At 42.9% G+C, this 20,328-nt stretch overlaps 1 protein-coding gene across 24 annotated transcripts in view; it reads right to left on the reverse strand.

Annotated features, from left to right (window-relative positions):
* Positions 1-20,328, reverse strand: part of AFDN (afadin, adherens junction formation factor) — a 145,411-nt gene that overhangs the window by 91,754 nt on the left and 33,329 nt on the right. For 13 of the 24 annotated variants that reach the window (XM_048487182.1, XM_048487213.1, XM_048487233.1 and 10 more), the window contains exons 3-6: positions 8,576-8,691; positions 7,837-7,994; positions 5,793-5,953; positions 3,952-4,109 (exon numbers count right to left, since the gene is read on the reverse strand). In XM_048487182.1, the coding sequence (XP_048343139.1) occupies positions 3,952-4,109; positions 5,793-5,953; positions 7,837-7,994; positions 8,576-8,691 (593 nt within the window). Of the gene's footprint in view, positions 1-3,951; positions 4,110-5,792; positions 5,954-7,836; positions 7,995-8,392; positions 8,501-8,575; positions 8,692-20,328 lie in introns of those variants that run through there. The other 11 variants (XM_048487189.1, XM_048487242.1, XM_048487279.1 and 8 more) reach the window with 5 other exon arrangements.

Below are 20,328 nucleotides of genomic sequence, written 5' to 3' on the forward strand. Positions count from 1 at the left end.
CCACATTTCCTCAAGCTATTCATAAGCCCCTTCCTGGCTTGCAAGCTGTGCTCCGGCCACTGTGCCTGCAGCAGACCTGATTCTGTCTCCTTCTCTGAGAGGAATCACTTTTCAGTGCTTTCATTCCTTTCGTGCTCCTCTTCCATGTTGCCTGGCTTCATGGGAGAAATGGTGGAGGCAAGGAGATTAAGGAATGAAAAAGTAATAAGCATAGGGTAGGTCTTTTCTAATAGATAAGATTAGGTATAGAAGTATGAGAAGGAGGGAAAAGCAGAAAGGAAGATGAAATAAAAAGACTAGCTAGAGGCTGAAGAGAGTCCTCACTAACTTGCTCTTCCTATATGAGGCAAGAAACTAAACTGGGTAGCAACAACCCAACAAGGGGATAAAAAGAAGTAGTTTAGTTTGGCCTCCCTGAGTGAACAACGGGAATAACTTTTGAAGATGCATTCCCCTCAGAGCGAGAAAATGACATTTTGTCCCTCCCGCAACAGATGCTCACTACCCTACCACACTCAAAGTTAAGAGTGCTTGTTTCCACACTCCTACAATCCTGCTGGGTGACCTTGGGCTAGTCACAGTTCTTCAGAATTCTCTCAGTTCCACCTACCTCACAAGGTGTCTGTTGTGGGGAGAGGAAGGGAAAGGAGTTTAAAAGCCTCTTTACATGAGAGAAAGGGGGTATAAATCCAAACCCCTCCTCCTCTTCTTCTAACAAGCAATATGAAAAAGCAACATTTCAATATGTTTTATGTTATGCTAGAAAGATAACTGCAGACCATTAAGAAAACAGCTAGCAATACACTGAAATACAGTTCAGGATGTTCATCTCACAAATAAAATTTAGAATTTGTTTGCACCTTAAAATTGAAAGGTCTTTGATGGGTCCGACAATGAGACAGTTAGGTAAATTTGTTATTTGTCAATAATCTTCACAACAGATATTTTAACTGCTGCTGCCAATTTAGTTTTGATGTTTAAAGTTGCAGGAAGAAGAAGGCTTTACAAAATATGGTGTTGCTGTGATTTCAGGGACTATAAACATTTTGAGGTCTATTTTAACAAGATATATTGGCATAAAAACAGCTTTTAATAGCAATAACATTAATCTGCAGGAAAAATAACATAAGCAGGATGTTTCAATCTGCAATAAGTCGTCATTGTAAACCAATAGAGAAAACAATGAACACTCCACAATTCACTTTAAAAAGGAAGATAAACTTGCTTCAGGAATTGCTTCCATGCGAAGTTCCCCCCCAACCTGGGTTTTATCCTGCCCTTAACCTGTGCAGAAAGGGCCTTAGTCCAGACAGTTCTCTATCTCATCATCAAGTACTACAGGAAAAACCTCCAGAGGGAAGCTAACTAAACTTAACTTCTCTACTGAATTCCTTTCTTTGGTAGAAAATGAACTAAAGAGTGATCCCGTCCCCACACTAGTGGAGACAGAAAGTTAAAGCTGAAGTACAGGCAGTGGGAATCATCCATGCAAAGAAGCACTCTATGCCAAGAGTGAGAATGAACTCTATGATTTCAGAAGTTTCTCTCGGAGTTTGACCAATTCCAGGCACTGTGGTACCATGGTTTCATTGTGGTACTTAGTATTTTTAGCAATGATTTTATTAAGACAGCCAGAATTAATCTATATTTATGTGACTTCCTATAAAAGATAGGTATCGTCTCCAATCTGTCTAATCTGCATGGTAGGATACCTATTGCTGTATCATTTTGCTTTTAACTTGCTAAACAGATCTATTTTTATTGCAATTTTATATTGGATTGTATTTTTGCATTGATGTGTAGGGGTATTTGTTGTTGTTTGCTCTGGCTGTTTCTTTTTAAAAAAAGGAATCTGAAGTGATTTGAGCCCCTTGGGGTCAACCGTCAGGTTATGTGATCTGTTTTCTTGCTGCTGAACTATACTTGAGACTGAAGAATGTGTCTGTGTAAATCTTGATCTATTTATGCCTATTAAAGGTTAATAAAGATAAAGATAAAGATCTATATTTATGTATTTGTTTCAATGCTTTTCCCCTCATAGCTTGAATAAAATTATGAGAAACTGTGACATGCTTTAGTAGAAGGTTTTGTGGTAGCAACCATTAGGACATAATTAAAATGGATGAAAAATGAGGCTGATGCCTAATTTTTGGGTTGACTGATGGAGCAAAAGAAAATCTGTCAAGGCCTAGTCTATTATGTCCAGTGCGAGATATTTTAGAGCCCAGTAGCCATAACTGTCTTAAGTCTGTAGCATTCTCTCTTTTTGGTCATATTTTCCAAACTTTCAGGCATATTGCCAGAGAATAAGCTCCCTATGCCAGTCACCACTCACACACAGAATACTGAACCAATTGGCTTTAGGCAATTGATCACAATCACAGCTTTAATTCAGTACCAAAACTCATTCTGCACAGAGCTCTGCCAATGCCAGTTAGCAATCATAAACCACTTTCTCATGGTGTCACAGCTAAACAGCAGGATGAAATAAAAATCAGCCGCCACAATAGATAGCAATGGTCATTTGTGACAAGGCTTTTAAAATAATCTCATCAAAAACCTCAGTTTGTTTTAAAACAGATGGTGAATCTAATCAACAGTGTTAGCTTTTGGTAATGTTTGCTGCTTACCAATAAAAATCATTATTCCATTTGGGTAAAATGTCAAATCAAGATAAATAGCAACTCAACAGACAGCACTTAGTATCATAACAAGAAAGGATCCTACCTAATCTTATCAACTCCTAGCTTGATTTATTTATAAAATGTATATCCCACCTTTCTGCCCAATCATAGCAACCAAACAAACTGATAAGTAAACATGAAAAGAAGATCCAAAGGAAACAACACACATCTCCCAATCCATTGAAACCCAGCCTTTAAATTGCCATTGTAAAGTAGATTATGAAAAGTAACTGTAATTGTAAAGTAGACTATCCTGCCCCCACTCCAAAGGTCACTATGATCAATGAACAACAACTAGCTGGCAATTCTTGGTCCAAAATAAATCCAGCTGGCCTCATTTAGGGCCAGGGCATTTTCAGCCCTGGCCTCCATCTGTAGAAACAAACCAGAGTCCTGCAGAATTTGATGCAATTAAGCAGGACCTGAAAGACAAAGTTGTTCCACCAGGCACATGGCTGAGGCAGCTACAGTTCTTACTATCAAAATGGCCTCTCCCTCTTTCCCCTACCCCTCCATTTGTGTTACTGGCAAATTGATTGGGATGTAACTGCTGTTAGACTTTTTAGTTTATTTACAGATTAGAGTTTTAGCCACCATTTGTGTTTTAAAATATTATTTATGATTATTGCTCTTATCTGTTGGGCCTATGAGGGGAAGGGCAGAATAATTAATTAATATTAGTGGGAACTCTCTGGCTGCAACTTGATGGAGCTAACTCCTCTATACTGCTGTCAGGTTTACAAGCCTTGGTCTCAAGTCCACAGTAAAGCTCTATCCTTCTGTATTTGGGGCACATATAAAAACTGCTTACAGCAAGAGGGCTGAGGTTGTTCAGCCCTTGATGGCTATCTTTTTTTCATCTACCTTGTAACAAAGTTGGAATAAAAGCAAATAGATTAATATTAAAATTTGAACTGTTTACAACTTCAGAGAATCAGTAAACTACATATGCTTTACAAAGCCCATTTAGTTCCAAGCATGAAACCAATTTTGCTCAAGCCCAGAATACAGTATTGTGTCACCTTTATTCAACGTTGGCTTAAGAAAAAAAGTAATGTCTATTGTTGATATAATGCTGATTTTGCAATGAAGCTGCTGAACACAAAGTCATCTGGATGTTCTTCAAGAATTCTGAAGTCAAAACTGAATAAGGGATCAAGAGAAGAATCACTCTATTTTAATAACACACAAGAAAGTGTGCTCCAATGATTGCCTTTCAGAAATCAAAATCATCTTCAGAATTATTTTCTTTAATCAATTTACTCACACGAGCAATACAGTAATCCTTGGGATTTTCCTTTTCCAAACCGTACTTCTCCAGAGCTTCAATAACAGCAAAATCTGCAGTGTCTGTGGTAGATAGCAGGATTGTCTTGTATGGTATATTTGGTTTCAAACTGTCTGCATAAATCCTCAGTGTTCCACCTATGAAATGCACATTATTACAATTTAATGAGATATAAATGCATCCTGAAAACCTGAATCCATTTCTCTTATAAATCTAATCCAGAGACCATCAAAAATCAAGAGGTCAATGGAGGACTTACTTTTCTTGACAACAGAAAGTGAAGAACAGTGTTGCTGAAATAAGATTTACTGATGCGTTAACCAGTTGAGCCTGTTTTAGATGAGTCATACATGCCTTCAGAAAACAAGTCTAACAGAAATCTGCTTATCGTGTTTCACACTACCACCTTTCTTCTGATTTTATGCCAACTCTACTCTACTGATTTTATGGGGTGGTTTTTGTATTCTCTGAAAGGGTTATTTTCTGACAGGTTACAAACTTGTTTCTCTTAGTAACATTTTCATGCTCCTGCTCTCCTGTTGTAATTTTAAGAATTATGTAATTTTAAGTATAATGGTTACTAAATCTATAGCCCAGTTTCTGGCTTGAAACTTCCTATCTAAGGGAGAAAACAAACTAGGCCAGATCTATCCTGAACTTCAGAGAAGGTTAAGATCAGGATGCTATTCTGAAGGAGACAGAGGTTGGTTCTGCCCTTTTAAAATCATTTTATAAAGATTCAGAGGCTTTATAAACTATCTGACAAAGAGAGCTCGACACTCAAAACCCTACACCCCCAAAACCTTGTTGGTCTGGAAAATATTGCTGCATTTGAATCTAGCTGTTCTATTGCTTAGAGCATTATCTTTAATTGGATGCTAAACCTTTTGTCTTGTGATTTCCTTATATGCTTGCATATTAAGGCACAGGCGCCACCCAGTCCCTTCAATATTAGTTCATCCCTACTAACATGGGATAAAAATTAATAAACATGTCTTCAGGAAATAAGATCTCTATTTGTGGAGGGCATTTAGCAAAAATACCACTCTGTATTTCAAAGTGCAATCCTTAACAGTGTTAAACCCTTCTAAATCCATTGAAGTGTAACACTATTTAAATATTAAAATGTAACATTAACAGAGACATGCCCGATTTAATATGTAGAGTGAAAACTTTGCTATCCAGCACTTGATAACCCAGAAAATTCAGTTAACTGGCATTGCCCAGAGGGTAAATTCTTCCTCTTAGCAACCATGACTCTGTATCTTCAAGCAAATGCATGTCCTAATCAGCTGGTTAGCTTGATGCCTCCAGTTGTTGTTGGGCTTCTGACAGTCAGGGTTTCCAGTTGATGAAGTTCTTGAATGCCAGAACCCCCCTCAGCCCACCTGAACTGTTGAAAGCCAGCTCTGCTGCAGGGATCCCAGGCAGTTGACCCACTTGTCTGCCTGCTTCATAAGACAGCTCTGCAGTAAAGCAAAAGCACCAACCAGGCATGGGGCTATTGCCACAGTGATCTCAATGCAGTGGGTGTGGTCACTGCAGATTCTTCTGTGTAGATGGCAGGGCAGGGCAGAGCACTAAGCTTTAGTATCCAGGACTTTTGATTAACCAATAATCCATAGTTCCCATGAGTCCTGCATAACAAGGCTTTTATTGTATAACGGAAAAAAAGAAAGGTTGGGTTTTAAGGTACATTAAGATGAATAGATCCCAACTAATTATCTGAATTATATTTAAAAGGGTTAGTAGGAGAAGAAGCAAACTATATAATTCCTGAATAGTTTCATCTTTTGTACAATTTGTGATTAAATCATCACCTGAGTCTGGCCTGCCATCAGAGCTCCGGAACTCTTGCATCCTCTTCTCAAGTTTTTGCTGTCTCCGTCGTTTCATTACCACCTCTGGATTGGATATTGTGCGAGTGAAACTTGTCTCAGGCATATCTTTATAGACCTCTGCTGCAAGACGAGAATTCTCACTGCAAAATTAATTTTAAAAATCACACATTATTCATTCTTACTGTTCTAAGGTATCATTCACAGAAAATACATAAAGGAATCTGAAAGGGATGATATCATACTGAATTTTCACACAACATTTATTACACTAGCCTTAGAATAAGCTTTCCTCTGTCTTACAACATTATGTAACAGTACTGTATGAACTATTAAATATCAAGTTCAATAAAATCAGCAATGAAATTAAACTGAATATATTAAGGGATCAGCAACAATGTATTTACATTTAGACAGTATTTTAAAAGTTTTTATATTTAAATACTGTGTGAGAAAAACAGAAAAAATAGTTTTCTTTACATAAAAATGTATTATCAACCATTATCAGAGAAATATATTTGTCTCTAATGTCAGCAATAGCTACTGTTTTTTCTGCTTGCAGAGAGCTACCAAGATGATAATGCTGACACAATAAACTAAGGGGATAACAAAGTTAAGAGATCAAGCATATAGAAAATAATCAAAAGACAAAAATGGTGACAAAAGAATTAGTAACATGTTTAGCATTTTACATCTTTCATCTATGGGAAGGATGAGAGGAGAAATTTTTAATTACTGTAAGCTGGCTAAATAAATGTTTAAACTTCCCTCAGAAAGGTGATTTTGCCTAGAAAATACCAACTTTGCAAACATACACAAATATCAAAATGCTATATACATACAATCTTCTTATACTTTCTACAGTGAAAATTGCTTTTATATAATCAGGGGGAAACAAAATCAGCTGTTCTCCTTAATTAGGGACATTGGTAGAAGCCACACTTGACCAGGTAAAATAGTAAAACAGTACTGCACTTGCTTGTAACTGTCGTTCATCAATTGGTCTTCTGTGCCACACATGAGTCAGTGTGTGCACAGGCCGGCCACTGAGAAGATTAGCAAGCTTTTTGAAAGTTCTGCTCTTTGGAGTGCTTCCTTCCCCTCCCCTCCAGAACCAAAGGTGGGAATTTTCTCAAGCTACTTGTGATAAATTCCTGGACTTTGCTGAATTGTAACAGAGCAAAGCTCCAGCAAACAAGGAGCAGCTTGTGATTGGCTGGCAGCTACAAGAGCCAGTTTTTTAGTCAGGGTTATGAAGCTGAAGAGGGATTCTGAGGTAGGGTGAGCTAAGGAATGGTTGTACAACTGCTCCTTTCTCTTTGTATAAAGCTTACACTTTGTGAGAGGAAAAATCAGGCAGACAAGAAAGTGGTTTATTCTGAGTTCCCAGAAATATAGAAGTGATAAACTAAGCTCACACTAGTTACTGAGTCATATTTGGAGGGAATCCACTAAAGGAGAATAAGCAAAGTGGTATTTCAAAGAGATGATTTATTCTGTAGGGACACAGAAAAGAACAATCCTACTCAAAAACCTTAGTGTGAAAGGGCATAGTTGAGGTTCAGTTTGTCCTGGGCAGTGGGGAGAAATCTTGCTAAAGACTTTTACCTGAGGGTACATATTTCCTGATAAGAGCAATTATTTCCTGCCACCCTGACAATGAGGTGAGGAATACCCCAAGCAAGATGTCCTCCACCTCCAGGAGAAGAGAAAGATTAACTAGAAGCAAAAGAGAGTACACACTATGCTGCTCTCCCCATGTGAGGCAGAAAACTAAACTGCGTAGCAACAGTCCAACATGGGGATAAAAAGCAGAAGCTTAGTCCTGCTTCCCTGAGCAACCAATGGGAATAACCCACATTTGAAGATGCCCACCTCCCCTCAGAGCAAGAACCTAAATCCACCGATTCTGAACAAATTATAGTTAGCTATGCAAAAACCAATCCATATTATAAAAGTGTTCTACCTCTACTCTGGCACTATTTATCAATGTACAGGAATGTATATATTAGGAACAAAGACTCACATATCATCCCCATGATATGGTCTATCATCCAAAGCTTGCCGCAATGCCTCTTTCTCTCGCCTCTTTTTTTCCTTCTTTTCTTTCTTTGATAGAGTTCGTTTGAAGTTCTGGATCACTCCCTCCTTTTCTTGCTTTTCAGGGCCATTGCTTTGAGCCTTCTGAAACAAACCAGTAAACTCTAACTACTTTAATTTCCAAGTCAAAACTTACTTTGGAACTAAAGCATACAAAATTAAAAGCAATTATACATTTTTAAACCAGTGAAAGGATTTCAATTATTTTAAAGGAAAAAGGCTTTCTGTGACCACATCTTCTAGCCCAGGGGTCTGCAACCTGCGGCTCTCGATATGTTAATGGACTATGGGAACTGTAGTCCATGATCATCTGGAGAGCCACAGGTTGCAGACCCTTGTCCTAGCCTCAAATCATAAGCAGCAATACTATGTTCAGTCCTCTCAACCAAACAAGTGTTTGATGTGATCTCTACAATCTAGCTAGTATCATGCTCGACAAACCTCTCAGAAATAATCTGCAATTTCTGCAGTGGAAAAATTACCATGAGTAAATATAAGAAATCAGCAGATTCTCTCAGCTCTGTTCTGCTTGCAGTTCAATCCCTATCAACCCCGTAGATGTGCTCTGATAGTCTTCTATTAAATTCCCTGCCAGGGGAAAAATATCTGATCAACACTCATTGATCACAAGTACTACAACACAGGTTTATGTTGCTTCTTCATACCTTTGGGGGAAGTGCATCATTTTCATTCTTGAGTACGAACCGTCCTTCTCTATCATCCTTGTTCCAATTTAACTGAACAACAAGAGGTTTCTCATCGATATCCAATCTTCTTTCTTCTTCAAAACATGAAAAAAGAGGGTGTTGCTAATAGTTATTTACTACTTCTAACATCAAAAACAGAATTACATTAGACTTCAATAGCACAGAACAAGATTGCTGTTTCATGATCTTTCTTTCATAGTAATGAAGACCTTCATAGATCTTTTTCAGCTTTTTCTCTATGAAATATAACCAAATCAAATAAAATCATCATCATCATCATCATCATTATTATTAATTTTATACTTTAATGATGTTAATTATTTTAATTTTAATTTTATTGTTATTGTTATATTGTTTTGTAATATTTGTTGTTCACCGCCCAGAGTCCTTAGGGGATGGGGCAGTTTATAAATACAATAAACAACAACAACAACAACAACTCTATTTAGTATACTGCCCCATTCCCGAGGGCTCTGGGCGGTGTATTTTTACCTGGGACCTCTCGCAATCAACATGGCAAACAGTAGCAACTTACACTCGCACCCAATTTCTCCAATTTCTCTGAGAGAAATATTGATTTTCAAACTATCCAAACTTTCTATATAAGATGCTCAATTCATCATAATAATTACTAAAACCTCTCAAGCAGCAGCTTCCAAGTTATGCTGTGAATTTTCCGATACAGTAAATGCATCTGCATATCAGAATATACTGATCAAACAGAACCTTGGATACTCATCATGAAGATTCCTTCTGCTCTGAAGAAAGGTTCCTTCTGCTTAGAGAGGAAGGACTAAAACTTCCATTTGTTGCCCTACCGTTGGGTGTTTGCATTTTCAGTTTCAATACTTTTTGAGCAATAGTGGATAGCAAAAAACAACAAAATAACTTGAAACATGTAGAACAATTACAACAGGGGCAAAAAATGTCAACAGACAAGTATAAATATATAGCCATGGGGAAGAAGAGTGAGACAATCCTAAAACTCTTTACCCTGTTATACACTATGCCAATTTGCATATTATCATATTAAGGAGATAATCTAGTTTACAATTGTCTATGAATTCTCCAGCTTATTTTCACTCTTCAAGCTTATTTCACTCTTCAAGCTTATTTTCACTCTTCTTATTTTCACTCCTTTCCTCAGAGCAGAAGGAACCTTCATGGTGAATATCCAAGGTTCCGTTCTCACTCTGAGCAGGAGGTCATCTAGTCCACTCTCTGCACTCTCCCAGGGGTTACCAACTTTTCCTGGGGAGCGCTAGCTTTCTCTCTGGGTAAACCGCTGCCACCACCTGATCATTTGAGGACTGCCCACTGGGGAACATCAGGATTCCCCAGCTTCCTTTCCAACCATGAGGCCTCTGCCTCAGTTTCCCCTTGGTTCCCCTCTCCTGGGTTCCACTGGGTAGATTGGAGGTACTGAGGAAAAGCTGCTCAGCCTTCCTCTCTCTCCTGTTTAGATAGAACATCCAAGACAGTGGGGCATTCGTGGCACAGAGAACTGCTCTCCACCTCTAAGGTTTAAAAGTATTTATTAAAAATAAAAATGGATACCAGTATATTTTAGCACAGCACCAGATTGAGCAAGGGTTTCCAAAATAAAGGAGATGAAACCACAAATCCCCTGCCCCTATACCTTAACATACCCTCACTAGCAGTTGTTGAAATTAGGGTAGGGGAGAGAGGGAAGTAAAAGTTTTGCTTTCTGAAACCCAATGACCCCACCACCACAAAATAGAAGTAAAAGGCAGTCAAGGAAGGTAGTGCAAGGAGTGGGATAACTTCAAGAAAGCTAAATTTGTGGAGCAGCCATATGATCTGTGGTTTTTCCTTCACATGTCATCACATTTGACTTCCCACAAAAATGCAACAGGAACAGAAAAATGAAAGCATGGAGAATATTTTGAAATGGACCTCTCTGTTCCACATTTGCCTCTGTCAGAATGGCCCTAATTCTGACAAGGGGGGTGGGGAAGGGATGCTCAGGGTCGTAAGGGATGTTCCTCTCCCTTTCCTGTCAGTTGGTCAGGGCCTGGTTTAGCTCAATTCTTTATCGGTGTGAAATGCCTTTTGTCTTTTGTACTTTTGCTTTGATCCTGTGGGAACGGGATTGGTGTCGAAAGCCTAGGGACCTTGCAAGATCTCTCCTCCCCACCCTGGGCTCCCAGGCACTAAAAGCCCCATCACTCTCTCTCCCAGGGGAGGGGGCCCTTAACAAACAGTTCAATCCAATCAGGGTGAGTGCCTGAATCCCACCACTGCGCATGCCCTGCTCTTGGCACACAAACTCCTCCCAATGGAAGCTCCTCACCCGGACTGCTGCTTTCTAATCGTACCCCCACAGTTTTAGTTTGGTCCCAAAAATTACACGCCAAGAAAAGCTTGTCAGCCTCCAGTCTCCCAAGCTTTGTGGGGGAGGGGGGTACTTGTGGGGCGGTAGATGGTACTTATAGCAAATCAGGTCGACTCAAGAGGTCCTCCCTGAAGCTCAGCCCCAGCCAACAGAGGGCTTTGTGTTCAGCCAGACTGTGCAGCGTGATTCCCAGTGCATTTGCTGGCAGCCACCTCTGGCTAGGCGAGGGAGGAAGGGGGAGGGGGAGATGATGGCACGGGTGCCCACAGAGAGGGCTCTGAGTGCCGCCTCTGGCATCCGTGCCATAGGTTCACCATCACGGACATAGAGTATATTTTTATAGTGGTTGAAGAATGCTGATATGTGGCATGAAGCAGCCCTACAGATTTCTTCAATCAGTAGCTGATGGCCAAACACTGCAGTTGACATTGCGCTCCTCACCACGTGGGTAGGGATGCTTGGTGAAATGGTAATATTACCAGATTATTGTTATTATAGACTAACTAATCAATATTTCATTTAGCTTAGTAGATTTACTAATAAATAATTAAATGTATATTAGATTATTATTGATAATTAGATTTATATGCTTGGGCAATTCCCTGTCTAATAGTGTAACTTACTGATGCCCTATATGTCCTTTTTCCTTTAATTAGGTGCCATTAAAGATATGAATAAAATCTTTCTGAGGTGTTCTGAGCCCCTCATATAGATTCCAAGAGCTTGCCGAAGATCCATATATTTATTTATATTTTCAATTTTTAAACCACCCTCCCCTGAAGGGCTCAGGGTGGTGTACAACATAACACTATACATAACACATACAGTATAGTACAAACAATATAATACACATAAAACAATTCAGATTAAAACCAATTTAAAACAGCAACAATAAATACTAAAGGAACTATGTCTGTAACAGATGGTGATGACCCCGCCCCCCAACCGAGCCCACTGGAGGCCATGATCGCATGGGGTCTCAACCCACCTGGCTGGCCAAATGCCTAACAAAAGGTCCATTTTACAGGCCCAGCGGAAAGCTTGTAAATTCCGCAGGGCCCTGCTCTCCCTAAGGGGCCTGTTCCACCACAGCAGGGCCGGGGCCGATAAACATGGTTTTCTGGTAAATCTGTCCTAGAGCATTGTTCAACCTTCATAACAGATGGAACATCTTGAAGCGGTCCTCGACACCTCCAAGAACACCCTATTTGTGCCCCCAGCCAAACAGATGAGGGTTCAGCAGCTGGTGAGCTCCATCATTGCAGCAAGGAGCACTACCCTCCTCCAGCTGGCCAGCCTACCAGGTCTAATGGTGTCAGTCTTCGACATGATCCAATGGGGAAGGCTTCACGCCCAGGCACTTCAATGCTTTCTTCGCTCATATCAATAACAGATCATGGCCAAGAGGGATTGCATCCTACTCTTGCCATGCCAACTATGTCAGAATCTGAAATGGTGGACCTGGGACACCAACCTTTCCAGCGGGAAGGTATAGACCTTCCAAAAAGGTCTCCATCCAAAAAGGTCTCCATCCAAAAAGAGTACAAGTGTTCATAGACGCGAGTCTACAGGGCTGGGGAGTCACCCTGCAGGAGAAATTCGCCAAGGCCTCTGGTCAACCAGAGAGTGCTCTCTTCCCATCAATATCCTGGAAACCAGAACGATCCTTCTAGCACTGGAACACTTCCAGTCAGAGCTGCAAGGGACCCATGTGCTCATTCGCACAGACAGTATCGCAGCCAAATCAAATCTCAGGGGATCTCAGTCCCCTCAGTTGCACCAGGAGGCAATGTTCATCCTTTCATGTGCAGAAAAACATCTTCTATCGTCTGCATGTGCCTTTTCCGCCGAGCTGGAACAAATCAGGAGATCATCCAAATATGGGTGGACATGAATGCCTCGCTGACGTAACTGGATCACTGGAGGAAAGAGTACCTTTGAAAACACACATGGCACAGGTGCCAAACCTTCCCTCTGAACTGTAGATGGTCATCTCCAACTGCAAACCTGAGGTACTTGCGGTGAGCTGGATGGATTGGAATATGGAGGTATGCCTCCGTTAGGTCTAGCAATGTTAGGAACTCTCCTTCCCAAAGAGAAGCTGTGCGTAGAGTTTCCATCTTGAAGTGGCACAGTCTGACGTGTCGGTTCACAAAATGCAAATTCAAGATGGCTCTCCAATCTCCTGACCGCTTCGGCGCAGTGAAGAAGTGGGAATAGATGCCGGTGTGCTTCTGCAAGTCTGGAACAGATTCTACAGCTTGTATGGTTTGCAGATGTGATATTGCTGCAGAAGTCCTGGTTCTCTTGTCTGGGAGGGTGCCAAGTGCTGATGGGACGAAACTGTGAGCAGGAAATCTGGCAAACTCCATTGCGTAACTGTGTGTTACAACATCCCTGGTCCAGGTATCTACAAAATCGGCTATTGGTTCACTCACCGTGAAGAGCCTTTCTCCAGAGAGACGTAGGAAGTCTCTAATGGGTATTCCTATGCTCTGCTTTCAGGAGGCAGGACGTAGTTAAAACGAATCACTTCCCGTGTGACCTCTTGGAAGGTTGAAGTCCCCAGAACGTACTGACCATGTAGTCTCAACAAACAACGAACAAGAGAAACAACCTTGCAACAACTAAGAACTTTAACTGTCAGACTAACCACTGAATTTGGATGGAAAACTGTTTGAAGGGAGGGTCGAGACTTCCTACGTCTCTCTGGAGAAAGGCTCTTCACGGTGAGTGAACCAATAGCCGATTCTCCAGGAGACGTAGGAAGTCTCTAATGGGACCTACAACGCAGTGTCCCTGCTCCCTGGGTGGGAATATCGGTTTTCCTTAACCAGGTCCAAAATCCTGGAACCAAAAGCAGTTTGAACTGCCGTCCAAGAATCTAACCCGTAATGTTTTACAAAAGTTGAGGAAGAAGACCAAATGGCTGCTTTACAGATATCCTCAACCGGAATTTGTTGCCTAATGGCTGCATTTGCCGCAGCGCACCTGACTGAGTGAGCTGTAATCCCGGTAGGGACTGTCAATTTTGTGGAATTGTAAGCTTCTGCGATACATATGCGGATGGCATTGCTTATGGCTGCCCCTGACATCTGATCGCCTATTCTGGGATGAGATACATTAATAAAAATACTATTTGAAACTCTGAACGATTCAGTCCTCAGCAGAAAGGTTTTTAAAGATCTGCGAACGTCCAGTTTGTGCCATAATTTTTCTTTCTCGTTAGAGGGCTTTGGATAGAAACCAGGAAGGATGATTTCCTGTCTCAAATGGAAGGAGGAACTTGCTTTCGGCCTGAATGACGGGTCAGATCTGAGGATCACTCTATCCTTAAGGATTTCACAGCATGCTGGGGAAACATTGAGAGATCTAAGTTCTGAAACCCGTCTAGCTGATGTTACTGCTACTAGGAACAAAAGCTTCATTCGGAGCCATCTGAGATGGATCGAACTGATAGGCTTGAATGGGGATCTCGTCAATGCTAGGAGTACTGTATGCAGGTTCCAGGATGGAAACCGATTAATCTTGGGTGGCTGTGTCTGGGACACCCCTTTTAAAAATCTAAGGACATCAGGGTGAACTGTAATGCGGTGACCGTGGAACTTAGGCCAGACTGTAGCAAGCCCTGCTAATTGTCTCCTGAGGGTGGTAGCCCTAAGACCCTTTTTTACCTCATCCTGTCGGAACTGTAAAACCTGGTTTAGGTCTGGTCTCTCTGGATCTAGGGACCTTAAACTTGCCCATTTTGCAAACAACTTCCAAGTATAATCATAGATCCTAGTGGTGGATCTCCGTCTAGAACCTAAGATGGTCTGAATAACTTCCTCTGAGTAACCCTTCCTTTCTAACCTTGCCCTTTTCGATAACTAGGCGTTCAAATGTAAATTGCCTGGGTCTGGGTGCCAGACCGGTCCCTGCACAAGGATGTCTGGCCTGGATGGTAGTGCGATCGGTTCTTCCACTGCTAATTCCAGAATGGTGGAGAACCAAGGTCTCCGTGGCCAGTAAGGGGCTTCTAGGATCATGGTCGCCTGTTCGAGGAATAGGCGTCTCAGAAGTCTGGGTATGAGAGGAACCGGAGGAAACGCATAAAGCGTTACCGAGGGCCAGGGTGCAATGAGAGCGTTGGTGGCTATCGCTGTTGGACAAAAGTAACAGGTCATGAACTGAGGCAGCTGAGCATTGTTCTGTGAAGCAAAAAAGGTCGATCTCCGGGGTTGGAAAGAGGTTCATAAGTTGTTAGAATACCTCCGGGAGAATTGACCATTCTGAATTGTCCAAGGTCTGACGACTTAGCCAGTCTGCTCTGATGTTGAGCTGTCCCTTGATATGCTCCGCCTGTATCGAGAGAAGGTTTATTTCTGCCCAGTTCATGATCTGGTCCCGCTTCCTTTTGAAGAAATCGTGATCTGGACCCTCCCTGGTGGTTTATGTAGGCCCTGGCCGCTATGTTGTCCGTTCTGATCAGGACATGAGGCGAAAGATGAGATGTTTGAAATGTAGAAGGGCCAGAAAAATGATTCGTGTCTCTAAGATGTTGATTGGGAGGGTCCTCTGAGATTTGGGCCAGAGGACCTGTGTTACTTGCGACCCAAGGTTGGCTCCCCACCCTGTCAGGCTGGCGTCGGTGAAAAACTGGACTCTGTCTCTGACTAGGTAGGTCTTGCCCTGGGTCAAATTGCGTGGATTGGTCCACCATCTTAATTGGACTTACAAGGATGGAGGAATTGCGATGTTTTTGTCTATTTTGTTTGTGATGTCCCACTGATACTGCCTCAAAATTTTTTGAAGAGGCCCTGCGTGCATCCTTGCCCACTGGGTTGTGTCGATGGATGCTACCATCAGTCCTAGGATGCTCGCTAGACGCATCAGTGGCAGTTCTTTCTTGGAGATCAAGTGGAAGACCTCTGATTGGATTTTTATCGCTTTGGCTCTCGGAAGGAAGAGAGAGTTTAGATTTGTATCTACAATTGCACCCAGATGCTCCATTCTGCGTGTGGGTAGGAGGGAACTTTTGCTGATGTTTATTATGAAGCCGAATTGTTGCAGTGTGTTTTTTACTAGGTGGACATCCTCCTGGGCTTTTGTTTTGCTGTTTGACCAAATTAGAATGTCGTCCAAGTAAGGGTGGACGTGGATCCCTTTTTGTCTTAATTGGATTATGGGTGGCAGGAGGATTTTTGAGAATACTCAGGGTACTGAGGCTAGCCTGAACGGTAATGCTTTGAACTGGAAATGTTCTCCGTCCACCGCAAAACGGAGAAATTTTCTGTGTGCTGGGTGTATTGGGAGATGTAGGTAGGCCTCGGTCATGTCTAAAGAAGTGAGGAATTCTCTTTCTTTTAAGGATGCTGTGATGGTATGCAGGGATTCCATTTTGAATTTTGCCAATTTTAGGTGCTGGGTTACGTACCTCAGATTCAGTATTGCCCTCCAGTCCCCTGATTTTTGGGGGACTGTGAAAAAAAGAGAATAGATACTTGCATGTCTGAATTCTACAGGAACAGGCTCTATGGCTTGGATTTAGAGCAGATGCTGAACCGCATTCAAAGTCCTGAGACGTTTTTTGGGGAAGAAGACTGATTGGTGATGGGAAGAAATGGTGTTTGGGGAAGTGTAGGAATTCTATCATGTAACCTGACTGTACCACCTCCCTGGCCCAGGCATCTAATTGGATGTTTCCATTGATCTTTGAAATGGGATAACCTGCCGCCTACCGGAACATGAGCATAGTCATTGTCTCTGGTTCTTGTCAGATTTGGGGAAGCGGTCACCTCTCCTGTAGGGTCTGAAACCTCCTCTGCGTGGCATCGAACCTTGAAAGTATGGTGTTTGCCAGTTTGATCTGGTCCTGTCGTTACCTCAGGGGAAAGAGCGAAAGGCACAAAAGAAACGAAAGAAAGCTCTACTTGCTGTACCTTCCTGTCTAACAAAGCGGGGCAGTGTCTTCCTATCCTCCTTGTCCTTAACCAGGATCTGATCCAGTTCCTCCCCGAATAACTTCTCCCCCTGGAAGTGGTAACCAGATAGTGCAGTCTTGGAAAGGGTGTCTGCCTTCCACGATTTTAGCCAGACCGTGCGTCTGGCTGCGACGGAAGATGCCATGGATCTAGCTGCCATGGACAGGGCATCCCAAGTGGAGTCTGCCAGAAAAGATGCCCCCATTCGCACTCTGTCAATGCCTTCCTTAATCGCCCTATGCTCTGGAGGGAGAAGCTCAGCAATTCTTTTAAGCCAAGCCAAAATAGATCTGGCCACAGTGGCAGAAGGCAGGAGAGTTTTCATGAATATGGCCAGATAGTCATGTGCTCTTTTAAGATGCACGTCCATTCTCCTGTCCTGAGAATCCTTAATGGACCCATCTCCATCTCTAGATACCAGGCTACCAGATTGTATGGAAGCAACAGGGGCGTCCACTAAAGGAACTTGAAATAATTTATTTATGTAAGGAGGGAGCGTGTAAAGTTTCTTAGACGGGGGGGAATGGCTTTGCTGGTTGTAGGATTCTGCCATTCTTTTCTTATGCGCTTTTCAAAAGCCTCGGGAATGGGGAAGCATGATCTATCAGTTCCATCCTGGGGAAAATAATCCTGATTTCCCTTAGGCCTGCCTTTTATGAGCTTGAGTTGCTGCTGATTTGGGACCTCCTCTGCCTCCGCAGAGTCTTGCAGGTCTAATGCTGAGATAGTCTTGGAAATGAGGAAAGGTAAATCCTCCACCTTGAAAAATCTTGGGGTGTGATCTGCAGGTTCTACCTGACTCTCCTCAGTGTCAGAAAAACGCTCCACCTCTTCCTGGCATTCTCCCTCGCTAATGTCTTCCTCACTTTCCTCCCCCTGTTGATGAGGGCCTAAGTTAAATCTAGCCGGGCAGTTCTGTTCATGCAATTAAGTTGCTGCACAATTAGATTGGCAAATTGAAGGGGAGAAAATGAACTCCAGGCTGTGGGACTGTCTGAGAACACAGGGTTGCTCTGCCCTCCCGCTACTTGTGTACTGGTGGGGGGTTGTCCCATAGAGCCCGCTGCCCCTTCTATATTATTCACTTGCCTTGATTCAGAAGACTTTTTGTTGGCTTTTTTTTGGCCTTCTTTGGTTGGTCCTGGCCAACTGATGGGGACCCAGAACGTTTTGAGCCAGTGCCCTTTTTTGTTTGGGTCTGTTGGTCCCCCGATTTACAGCCCCCTGAGTTGGGTGGCAGACGGTCGGACATGGCGGTTGAATGCTCTGGGGGGGCATTTCCAACTGGCCCCGGCTGGGGAGTGGAAGCCCTGGCTGCTGCTGCCTGCGTAGACTCTGCCACATTTGGGGCAAAAACCTCCCTTATGGGAGAGAACCTGCCGTCTGCCATTGTGTTGCAGTCGGAGAAAGCAGCCACAAACTGCCTCAGTAATGTGCTCTGCTAGGCAGGAGCACTGCCGCAATACTCTCCTCAAGAAAGCAGCGTTCAAAATGGCCCCGGCTGTTCAAAGCGGCGTTCAACTGGCCCCGGCTGGGGAGTGGAAGCCCTGGCTGCTGCTGCCCGTGTAGACTCTGCCACGTTTGGGGCAAAAACCTCCCTTATGGGAGAGAACCTGCCGTCTGCCATTGTGTTGCAGTCGGAGAAAGCAGCCACAAACCACCTCTGCAATATTCTCCTCAAGAAAGCGGTGTTCAAAACGGCGAGAAAACAATCCTTCGCCGTGAGGAGAACAAAAATTCCTCCCCCTTTCCGATCGTCAGCTCTTCTCTAAGTCAAAAAACGGAGGGAAAGGTGGCGGAAAGGAGGGGGAACACAGACAAACAGAACTAGAGGGGAAAAGACACACGGGATAAAACAATTTAAGGCTCCTTTGAAATTAAAACACGGAGCTCTGAAAGTGTCCGTGCACTCCTTACAGAGGCAGGAAGTAACTGGGGACTTCAACCTTCCAAGAGGTCACACGGGTAGTGATTCGTTTTAACTACGTCCTGCCTCCTGAAAGCAGCGCATAGGAATACCCATTAGAGACTTCCTACGTCTCCTGGAGAAGGTTTGTTCCAGCAGTGCTGGAAATGGAGCAGTCATCCCCAAACTGGGATGTTTAGATAGCCAAGATCTAGGGTACTTGTAAGGTCTGGGGAATCTATCAGACTTTCCAAAGGCATGAAAATGTCCTCTTCCCTTTGCTGACTGTTGTGGTTGCCAGGGTGGCCTCCTGCCGTCTCTGTTAACCCGGGGGAGGTTCAGACTGCTGGCCTATCTTGACAGACCTGTTTACGGAGGACCTTTTTGTTATCCTTAGTGTTGACTAGGACCTGCTTGAGATCCTTCCCAAACAGCTTTTGCCCATGAAAGGCGTAGCTAGCAACTACAGCCTTGAATTGTAGATCAGCCTGCCAAGAACGAAGCCATAAATTCCTTCTGGCTGATACGGAACATGCCATTGAACAGGCAGCTAAGGTAAGTGCACCTAGCGTGCACGCCTATCATTAGTCTATTCAGACCCTCTCTTCTGGTGGAAGGAGATTAATAATACTCTTAAACCAGCCTATGAGAGATCTGGACTCTGTTGTGGTGGGTAAAAGGACCTTCATGACCATGACTAGCCATTCATGTGCCTTTTTCATGGCTACCTTGGACTTCCTGTCCAGGGGGTCCCCAACGTTTCCTTCCCTGTCTTTAGAAACCAGGTTACCCAATTGCAAATTGGCTACTGGGGCATCTACCATGGGGATCTGCACGAGACTATGCACATAACCTGGCACTGGGTAAATTTTCCTGTTAGCTGGGGGAATTGCTTTACTGGCCGTTGGATTCTGGCATTCCCTTTTAATTTTCTTTTCAAGTGACTCTGGTAATGGGAAGAATTTCAAAGGTTCGCTTTCCTCAGGAAAGTAACTTTGGTTCCATTTGGGGCAGCCTTTAATAGGCTTTCCCTGGGCTTACCCTGTTGGGTCTTCAGCGTCAGCAGGATCATGAAGATCCAGAGCTGATACTGTTTTTGTGATGAATAACGAAAGGTCCTCAGTTTTAAAAAATCTGGGTGCATGATAAGCTTCTCCCATGAGGACTTCCTCAGAATCAGAAAACTGAGTTGCATCATCATGCACTCGCCCTCGCTTAGGTCTTCCTCCTCCAGGGAGATATGTGGAGAGTGATGATCTCCCCTGTAAGCTGTCACTGAACAGCCACCAGACTGGTTATTGTGAGAAATCTGTCCCTGCTGGGGCATGGAAAACTCTTGCCTGAGTAATTGTGCAAACTCAAAGGAGGAAATGCTGCTCTAAGCGGTGGAATCATTTGAAAGCAACATATTATTTGGGGTGGGAGACTGGGATCCTCCCCCCCCCCAGACTGAGCAGTAGCAGAAGGATCATGCCTGTTTACCACA

Source organism: Sphaerodactylus townsendi, linkage group LG01 (assembly GCF_021028975.2).
Source record: "Sphaerodactylus townsendi isolate TG3544 linkage group LG01, MPM_Stown_v2.3, whole genome shotgun sequence".
NCBI lineage: Eukaryota > Metazoa > Chordata > Lepidosauria > Squamata > Sphaerodactylidae > Sphaerodactylus > Sphaerodactylus townsendi.